The following is an 11,064-nucleotide window of genomic DNA, read 5'->3' on the forward strand; positions in this document are numbered from 1 at the left end:
AACGGCAGACCCCCAACCACATATTTTGACAGGCTTTGTCGTGCTGCCATGAATAGTCGCGACACAATAAAATCATGTTTATTGCTTTCAAATTAGACCATGTATTTTATAACCTAGGTTGAACCAAGAAGAAAATTCCTCCGTAGGGAAACGAAAGCTAGTCCGGCATAGTTTTAGCAACATGCTGCAAGTTTTTGCGGATGGGAACTCATGGAAAAATGAACTATGCCATCAAAGAGAAAATTCAAAGCATTCCTCAATGTAATTTAGTGGAAAATCCGAAATGAATTTCACAAATATTTTAGACATGAAATATTACCAATTAGGCGAGACATTCGAAGGGAATTTTATTAAATGCAGGAATATAAATCAATTCATAAATTCCCATTTCTCCAAAGATTTGGCCATAGTCACACCAGTTGTTTCCATTTTAAAGTCGTCTGGAAGAGGGTTGTGAACTATAGTGTGGCCACCTGCCAAGATAGCACCGGTTAGACCATATAAACCGTAAGAGATGATATTCCCGTCCATCGACGCCAGGAGAGCCAAATCGTGGTACTCTCCCCTGTTCGCCTCTCGCTTTTCCCATTCCGAATGGAAAGGGCTTTCTTCCATTCCTCCCCAGAACACCCCGTTCGTTTCATTCACCAATTCATTCATGCACCATTGCCGATCATCACTGACCACCAGAAACACAACTTTATGATGTGACCTGAGGGAGCGTATTTTTTCCATAGCCCTCTTGTAGTAATCGGCGTTCGCAAGGGAAAAATTGCTTCCATATAATCTCTCGAGTTCGGTATTTATGTCCTTTCGTCTCGCGTGAACACCAAAGAATAACACGTCATCCTCGATCCTTGCGGCGGCCATCACTCCATTGATTGTCAACGTAGCCAAATGCAACACGTCGCTCCGAAAATCAAATAGCTTCCGGAACGCCGGCACACCCACTCTGATGATTGCTTCGGTGTGTGCGGTGTGCTGAGAGAGGATGAGGACGTCATCCAATTGGCCCGCGTCCAGCATTTCCTTCAGTTCTTCCGTAGAGTGACTGGACATCCCGAGACCCAGCGGCTCTCCTCGCTCGAGAGTGTTGCAGAGGGTGTTCCACGAAGAAGTGTTCTTGGCATAGAGCGCTTCCGAAGGCGACTTGCACTGCGTAATGTCGCCCCCGTGGATCACTTGACATCGGTATGAAAGAATGGTCTCGTCGTATGTCTCGACGCCAAGGTTTTGAAATGTGTCCCGGAGGCACTTCCAAGTGGATCTCGATATGTACGGGGAGAGGGCGAGCAGTCGCCCCAACGCCACCGTCGATGCGTATTCCCACACGCAGTCGCCCAGGAGACCGCTCGACCGAACTGTGATTATGTTTTTCGTCGGGCAATAATTTTTTAACTTCCGATTCATAAATAAGTTGCTTTTGCTGAGAATATAACACACTAATATGATCCCAAACCAAATAGAGAGAATCACAATTATTTTCGAAATAAGTTTCATGATTATTTCGAATTGGTGGAGTTGAACATATACTTCCGCCACAGAATCTTCTGAATAAATTTAACCATTTACGAGTCTTATTGTAGAAATAATCCTTTCGTATTTTCACTTGAAATTCAGTTTTCAGCCGGATTTCACGAAGTCGAAAATACTTTTGTAAATCACCACTTTTTTCAAAACATTTGACACAAATATCCGCGGTACCACTTCACTATTTTGCAAATGCCACTAACGACACGGTCTGCAAACAGGGTGTGTGGTTTTTAGATTTTTTAACAATCCGGGAACATCTGGCTCACATGCTATGAGGTTAAGATCCCACACTGTAGAGTTGAGAACAATATGAACCCAATCCCCACTCACGAAGTCACTTTGTGAGTCCTGAGTTCACCTTGGTAACTACTTTAGCTGAAGTAATAAATCATTGCTATCATTTGACATACAATCTTATGGTACATAATTAGCGTATTGACTCTTATCGGCGAACCTGTTCCATGCATTATCGTATCCTATATACTATACTTGCCGTCACTGTGGTTGTGTGGGAAGCCTGGCTTGGGTTTATTTTTTCACAATATTACGTAAATATTGCCTTGAGACTGGTAAAATCCTGGTCTTTTATTTATTATATTGCAAGGGCATTAAAAGTATGTTTAAAGTTTAATTATTTTAAGAATAATTACGGGAACTTCAATTACATAAGGTATTGGAAATAGATGACAACATCCTCGCGTAATTACTCAGGGGTTTAGGAATACGTGGAAGGAAGAGTTCGCGTGGGCTTAATCGCAGTACTAACGGAAGCTGAGTTTGACCGAAAGATTTCGCCGGATCAACCCTTATTCTCATCCCAAAAGAGGGAAGGGGCCCATGTGTGAAGACAGTAGAACTAGTTTCATTCCGCACGAGTTAAAGCTAAAACTCAACTTAGGATTATCAATAATGGGATGCAACATGGCTACTTGGGGGATAATCAATTCATCTGCGTGTGGGAGGGCGGTAGGTCACCAGCTATTCTGCAGGTATTCACTCAATTTCCTCATGCAACTGGCACACCGCGATCTACCAAACACCGCATGGAAAGGGGGTGACCGAACACCAATCATGAAACAGGCGTACAGAAATGTATATTACGAGCATTACATGGTTAGCAGCAATTATTATGCCTTCACAAAGTGGACAAGAAAATACGTTAAAAGAGAGCAAGCACACATGCAATTCAGACACGCATAATTTGTTGGTATTCTACGCATTCCGGATGGACTATTCACAAATACGATAATAGACTTTACATACGTACATTCGCCTTCACCCCACCTGGCACCAGGGCGCACGGCGGGGGGCGCGATAGGACGCCTGATTCGGGAATTGTTTTGTGGGAATTTAATCATGTACTGTACCTTTATTTTCAACAGAGTGTACTTATTATATTATTAAGTGTTTCCCCTTTTATTGTTATCGCAAATAGTGCGCGAGAAAAACGAATACTTGAATCTACCATTCGCATGCCTAAAGGTTCCCACCCTAGAGTCTGTATTAAATATGAGGCGCTTTGTATCCTTCGGTGCATTTTATTTACGGACCTAACGGCCTTCCTCGGCACCTTAATCGGGTAAATAATCTGTTTTTTGAAAAGGATCCCAAGCGCTGGCCGCATACTCAATGAAAGGCCTTGCTAAAGATAAATAGCACGTTTCCTTCAACTTTTCGTCGTTACACTTTCTGACTTATACTTGTACGTTTGAAGAATGCATTGTATTGCCCCTTTGCATCTTTGCCATATTGCATCTTTCGCATTGCCCCTCCCCAAATCGTGCGTATACGAGCACTTTTCCAATTGGGCGAAGACGTGCGCTTGATACCATAGCAATGATGAGATCACTAATGAAAAGGAACATTATAAAATCAGGATGTATTTGTTAGTTTCATAGATTTTGAGAAGGCGTTCATTAGAGGGAATTGAGTAGAATCAATAAATGTATTTCATAACAGAGGAATAGATTAGAGGGACAGGAGCCTAATCTGCAAATTGTACGTGTCTCAGTCTTCTCAGGTACGAGTGGGGAACGGGAAGTCCGCATGGGCAGTGTTAGGAAGAGGTGTAAGGCAGGGTTGCCCATTATCACCGTTGCTGTTCAACCTGTATGCAGAGGAAATGATCAAAGAGGCATGGGAAGAACTGGAGGTAGGAATGAAAGTGGGCGGGGAATTCGTAAAATCAGTTAGGTTTGCTGATGACCAAGCTTTAGTTTGTCAGTCATCCAAGGGGTTGCAACCATTGCTGAGTGAATTGGAAATTCAGTGCGACAGGTATGGGATGAAAATCAATACTAATAAAACAAAGGTCATGAGATTTTCCAGAGAAAGAAAGGCTAAGCTAAGCATTAAAATACGAGGGCAAAAACTGGAGCAGATAGAACAGTTTAAGTATCTCGGAAGTGTTTTGGACCAACGAGGTCAGAGTAGTAGAGACATAAGGAGAAGAATTGTGCTAGGCAAAGAGGCTTTCACAAGGAGAAGGGAGTTGATGACAGGGACGTTGAGTAAGGATGTTAAGAAAAGACTCGTAAAAAATTGGATACGGAGCGTAGCTATATACGTTGAGGAAACATGGTCACTGAAGCAGGAGGATAGACGTAGACTGGAGGCTTTTGGAATGTGGGTGTGGAGAAGGATAGAGAAAGTGAAATGCAAAAGAAAAGAAAACAAACGAGGAAGTGCTAGGTATGGTGGGCGAGGCGAGGGAATTCTTGGGAGACATTATAGGTCCTCTTATGATCAATCTATATTTTTTCAGTAGGCCAAGGGGGTGTAAGCATTGCTGGTCAAATTGGAAAATCAAGTTGATAGGTTCGTTATTTATATACAAGTCAACTAAACAAAGGTTATGAGAAACGCAAGTTTGCTCTGTTTTAAACCTTTGAAAAAGTTCAAATTTGTTTTTCTCATGTTGGCAAACCTCCACTACATATCGCTGGAATCTGTTGAATGTACCGGGTACGGCAACATTACTTCCTTTTTTCAAACGCAAAACACTTTCAAGAAAGGAAGTTATGATCCCCCACCGTGTATTAAAAACAAAGGTTTTCAGATGTTCGAGAAGAAGGAAGACTCATTTAAACGTTTAAGCACGATGGGAAAAATTGAACAGGTAGATCGGTTTTCCCATCTTGGCAGTGTTTCAACTTAAGATGGTCACATACTTAACATCTACGTCAGCATAACACTTCACTAAGCTGTCAGAAGGGCGTGTGGCAAGGGGTGGTAGGTCACCATCCATTCTACACACAGGGTTCAACATAAAAGTAATGCGTATTCTCGGGGAAAAATAGATTTTATGATTTAAGAACTTGTACGAATGCTTTAAATTCGTCAAATTACTCTCCCCCTGCATCAATACACTTGTGGAGGCGCTTTTGTGCCACGCCTGGAAGGTACCCTGAAACTCCTCGACGGGAAAGCCTCCTTCAGTAACGATGTAACATGCTTTTGGATGTTTTCCACGATCTACGAATACTTTGCTTTCAGCTCTCTCTCAAGTCGAGGTAACTAAAAAAGTCATTCGGAGCCAAGTCGGGACTGTAAGGGTGCTGGAGGACCACCAGGGGTGGTGTTCCGGGCCAGGAAGTTGGTGACGGTGAATAACGTGTGGCTGGGGGCATTGTAATGGTGAAACTTGACCGTGTCTGCCTTGTTACGAAGTCGAAAAACACACTTCACGCGGATGCACTTCTTTCTACCTAGACTGCTCGGAGCAAATTAGGGAGGGGCTGCGTTGGAAGGGCGGAACCCCCAAAAACAGCTCTCGACTGCTTTTACAGCGCTCCCATTGATATTCGCGTCACAATAAAATTATGCGCATTACTTTCATAATGATTAATGCATGACTTTCCATTAACTGACTCAATTCACGCAACCCAAGCAATGAGTTAAGACTTCTAAATTGATTGGATATTCGTATCATATAATGCTTATAAATGACAAATGAAGACAGAGTTGTTTTAAATTTCGCTGTTCCTTTAAAGGGACATTTTTCCAGAAACGAAGGAGGCTATCACAAAGGTAATTGACGTTGCCAGTTCGGGAACACCAGCGCGGGCTATCTTACCATATACCGAGGGAAGACTTATTTACAAAAATGCCACTTTTTCCGGGATAAAAAAAAGTTAATCGGCTGCATACATGGAAATGCACTCAGTGCTAATGAGACTACCGCCGTTTTAACGTGAGATAACACAGTAGGGAGCAAGGTCAATGGCCGTGGCCTTAGTAGGTACGAAGTGACAAAACCTTTGGGTGGCATTCTTTTCCTTCCATACTTTTCAACTCTTGGGGCGTAGGAGAAAAAATAAAAACTCTATTATGAAAAATGAAAGAATCGTCAATTGTTTTAGGAAACATTTATATATCAACAAAGGCTTTAAGTGGTCATAAAAAATCGCATTTGCCTCACGCCCTAATTACATTGGAGAGATTTGTAATTTTCCAAAACTTGATCTAAAAAAGTCCTAAAAAAGAGTGAATTGGAGACTTTACATCTCTAGCTGCACAATATTTCGCAAGCCGCCGCAAGGGCGTATGGCGGGGGGTGTTAGGACACCACCCGTAAAGCACAATAAAACCGTGGACAAAACCCACAAATTTATACCAGTATACCCGTACAAATTCGTATATATTCATGCAAAAACCTTTACGACTCACATACATGCAGATAAATATACTATTAACTAACACACACATGCACCTACGAATATAACTAATGTCTGCGCAACGTTTTATCTGTTACTGACTCGTAACTCGAATGCCTTTAATATTTCTATCGTGACTTTGGTTTCCTAATATTATAATTCCTGATTGTTCGGGGAATAAATGAGGATTTGTATATCTTTACTGGAATCTATCTCCCTTATCTTATCTTTGTGGCCTGATCTACCCAAGTAGTGTGGGGCAACAATGATGTCCTTGGTGCCATCGTTAAACTTCTGAGCCTTTCTAGAAGTCTAAGCCTCGCTTGTTCTCTTCGTATCTCAATTTATGGATATTGATGCATAAAGAATCAGATGTGCTGATCAACAACCCTTTTTATTTCATGATGCGACTGCAGGACGACAGTATGTGCTCTTAAACCTATTACATGCCATTAATTGTGAGAGAGGTTATTTCTTAGACTGCCAGATGTACTGGGAGTTAAAATCTGGAGAGGAGTATTAATTCTACCTGATATTTATATCCAGGTAGGATTACGGTAGCCATAGTTTCACTCCTCAAATTACGATATCTTCTTCAGGTTCTCTCTTCCGCACACATTTCTGGTTTTCTTCTGTTTGATGCTAATATTATTCTATTTATCATTTAGCACATAGTATGTTCCCTGTAAGCCACCAGCTGCAACCCGCCAGGGTGTTTGGCAGAGGGTGAATGCACACCAGACTAATTTTGACCCGAATCTGCCCTACCGCGGTGGGCCAATTTTATTCTGATCCCTTATCCTTCGTGGAAGAAATGAAATCTTAAGTTTATCTGTTCTACACTTTATTTCTCTAATTTTATCGACATTATCTCACCTACCGCAGCAAGATGGGGGTAATAATACATTTTCGACCTCACTGCTGAAGAGATGATAAGCCACTCAGTTTTAACATAACGATCCTTTTGTGTGTGGTGATTAAAACAACACAATCGGGGGATCACTGAGGATGTAGGTTAGGGAATGAAATCAGTGTTCCTAGGGCCTAGGGCTTTGAAGGAATGAGGTGGTCATGTGTGAAGGGGTATTCGTCCGGGTCAAATTCGGGAAATGAAATTTCTTTACATCCACAATTGTTAATTTGGATAGAGAGTGAAAGTTGTTGAAGGCAGATATGTGCTTAGGTTGAGAAAGTTTTTGCGAAGCCTTCCCTTTCATAGCATTCAAATGGTGATAACCCCTCGTTTGCCGTGGAGACAGTGAAGCCCCTATTTAGAGCGTCGAGGGTTCGCCTTGGAATTGATTCCTTCAAAATGAGAAGCTCAGCGGAGGATTTGTTCCAAGTCTTCAAAATAGTAGACTATGAAATAAATATTTCCTCTGGGTGTTTTTCGACTCCGTGCCTCGAAAGATAACGGAATTTGGGAAGGCGGCATCGGAATTGGTTGTGGAGTGAAGAAACGAGAATGGCTCCATGAGAATGACCCACTGCACAAAATCCAAATATCGGTTGAGACGTTTTTTAACCCTAAAATAGGCGGAAAAAGAGATATTATACTTTCAAAATAATTGGTCCAAAATATTCAGAGTTGTTTGAAGATCCTCTCGCGTTTTCTGCTTCCGACGGCGATGTCAACTCAGTAATGGAGCATGATAAGTTTTTCGCCATTCATCTATGCTTTCCAATGATTTCCAATTCTGGGGCTTGTTTCTTTGCCTCCTCTAGATAGATGTTGAGCAGTGTTTGCATCATTTTGTGACTCGTTTTTACATTTCGACTTCTATTTGCCTTCCATTTTGCATTTGGTTGGTTGTCTCCTGACTCTTTTAGTGTTGATGGATTATTCTTCTGTCTTTGCAGTTCATTACAAGCGTATTCCGATCAAGTGCTGCCCTTCTCCAGATTCACCATTGCCATAAATGAATGCTTGCAACTTATTACTGAGGCGTCAGCAGAAAAGATTTCGCCTCATTTACTGCTGCCATCAGCGGTGGACCACTTTCGCTAACTGCGGCGTCGGGTGTATTGGACCTTAGCTTAATTAACACTTTTCCGTCCTTACTTTGCAGTTTCCAGGCATAATAAAAAGGAGAGGATGATGAAAATGATCTCGAACCACTTACGAGATGATAGATCACCACCGTTCTTGGAGGGATCATGCGGGACTGTAAAGCGAAAACACATTAATTAAGCTAGGGTCCCCACAGCTGACGCTGAAGGTAGAAATAGTGGCTCCCTGTTGAGGGTAGCTGAGCGGGTACTTTCCTTGTGGACCACCAGAGGTTACAAGGAAAGTACCCGCAAGAAAAGGGTCACTCATGCGCTATCAGAACTAGCGTCGTCAAGGGTACATCTAAATCCACATGATTACTCCGCGATCCACCAAAAAGATGTTTGGCAGGGATTGCAAGCACCAGGTGGGGTAGGTAAGGAATGAGGGCGGTTAAGGGAGACGAAGAGAAAAGGAGGGAAAATTATTCACTAAAAAAATCGTAAAAACATGCAAGTTTATGCACACGCTAGCTGGCGGAAAATTTAGTCTGAACCAAGTGGCAATTTCATCCGATAAAATAGTTGATAGACCGCCTCAAACTGCTGTTCATCTCGATGAATGATTCCCCAGGCTCCACTTTAACGCCTGAGGTTTTTTATATCACCTGAAATTTTCTGCAGTATAAGGATTTTAAAGGAATTAATTTTCTTCAGTACCCAATATTTATCAAATTTTGATTTCATCCATTATTATTTAGGTTGTAAATAATTGAAAAAAAGAAATACATAAAGAGTCGTGCATGATAATAATATACTAATCAAAACATTAAGACTTATTGTCCTAACATTTAATATTCCCATTACGGTTATTGTCTATGCACATGTTTGTGCCATTGCTTAAATTTATCTTATTGCGGATAATTGTAATTAAACCACTAAAAGTTTTCCGGAAACCACCCCCTTTTAATATTTCAATGCAATGTTTTTTCCATGTTCGATGTCGTTAAAATTCTTGGGCTCAACTTAATGTATTCAACCGGTTTTAGCACCATTTGCTTTCGTCCTGGAATACAATGAGCGAAACCGATGGACTTGGAGCTGTTTGAAAATTCCTTGCTTGGTGACGGAGCGCGGTGAACCCGAGTTCCGGCATTGCCGGAGATAAAAATATAACATAAGGAGAATGTGAGAAAATGAATGGCGATTCTTTTATTCAAAATATATTTTCTGTTTACGTTGTTGAAAAAAATCCCAAATGTCAATGAAATTTCTCGCATTAATAGGTCGCTGACTTATTTGCGAAACCTCTAATCTTGTTTGATAAATGAATCTATTCCAGGATGAAAATATCACATGGTACACCGCACTTGACCTCCAGGTATGTCATCATCCAGATATCTCCAGCCGTAGTGAATCTCAGGGCCACGGTTATTGACTGGTCAGTTGAAGGTTATATTGTTGGCAGAAGTGGTACTGATTATAACTCGCAGAATCAACCCTAACCTTTACGAAGGATGCAGCCAGACAATATGTGACAACCGAAGCTTCGTCCAGACTCGTAAGGCATTGGGGAGCATGCCTTTAGGTTCGTTCCTAAATGTGAGGCGCATAATGAAAATACGCCTTGAGGTTGGACGCCTAACGCAGTAGCACTGCCATTGGCGTGGCTAAGAATAAGCAATGAACAGATAATGTCCTAATGTAAACATTTTGATGCTTGAGATTTGCTTCTGCAAAAATTTGTGTGTAGTTGCAAAAACATTGTGGTTTTTGCGCTCACTTTACAGTTACTGCGGCAATCATCTATTAAAGTTTCTTATATCTTTCTTTTGAGTTAGCAATTTGGGCAATTTTCGGAACCAGTTTCGTATTAATTTTCTCTTTCATGACTGTATTTAACTTAATAAATTATCCATTTCTTTATAATTTGCTTTGAGTTATCAGATCAGAAAGTATTACATCTCAATGATTGAAAACTTTTAATCTTATTATATGGTATTTGGTACTCCAGGGTAATTTTTAGGTCATTAATCCTTGCCAGTAATTGTTTTAAGATATGCATTGTGTCGTGTTCATTTTATTTATATTTACGCCTATTCTCCTTGCCTCGTGTTCAATATTTTTTAGTTAAGCTTTGTAACAATTCAATATTTATTCTAAAATTAGTCTTTGTCGGCATTTTTTCATGTTTGTTGGTTTCATTACTTTGTGGTCGCACCTGGTGACTCCTTTGCAAAGTTTTGGCGAACGACCTGTGACACATTTTCCAGTTGAATTCATGCAGACAGCATGAATCCAACTGGAAATTTTATTTTTATAAGGGCATTTCTAAATACCTACCCTCTCCAAACACCACATTACCTTTGAAGATCATTTTCCGTAATGTATACACGCATACTAAAATAAGATTTAACTAGTTCACAAACGATATATTGATACAACCTGGATGATAAAGACGATGTCCTAAGTGTTGAAATGAAACACCAAACAAAGAAATATATTCTAACCTCTATAATTCAAATGCATGCGTAAAAAAACTGGGTAAAATAAAGTTATTACAAGAATTACACCACATTGACGCGAAAGACGCCAAATTCCTCTGGCCTATGGAAAGCTCCACTCCACCTCATTGTGTTAATAAATCCTTCATGTTTTCAAAGAATAAATTGCACTCTCGAAGAAGAAGACACCAATATTATTGCGACCAACATAAGTAATACACACTCGCCATGGCGATTATTGTTCTGCTAATTGTCACGCTTCTATCACTTGGAATTGTGGGGTTGCAATATGGCGAACGTATTTGGGATACACTTCATATATTCTAAATCCGGGGCCCATATGATATGTTTGCACCCTCTCACTGCCTGAAGAGTTTGCGACA

The 11,064-nt window shown here is 40.9% G+C and overlaps 1 protein-coding gene across 1 annotated transcript; it reads right to left on the reverse strand.

Annotated features, from left to right (window-relative positions):
* Positions 1-369: 369 nt before the first annotated feature.
* On the reverse strand, positions 370-1,410 carry LOC139695213 (galactoside 2-alpha-L-fucosyltransferase SEC1-like). The gene has a single exon (XM_071593898.1). The coding sequence runs from the start codon at positions 1,408-1,410 to the stop codon at positions 370-372; it is 1,041 nt and encodes a 346-aa protein (XP_071449999.1).
* Positions 1,411-11,064: the final 9,654 nt, after the last annotated feature.

The sequence above is a fragment of the Hetaerina americana genome, unplaced genomic scaffold, assembly GCF_022747635.1.
Source record: "Hetaerina americana unplaced genomic scaffold, ioHetAmer1.1.p SCAF_6, whole genome shotgun sequence".
NCBI classification, from domain to species: Eukaryota; Metazoa; Arthropoda; class Insecta; order Odonata; family Calopterygidae; genus Hetaerina; species Hetaerina americana.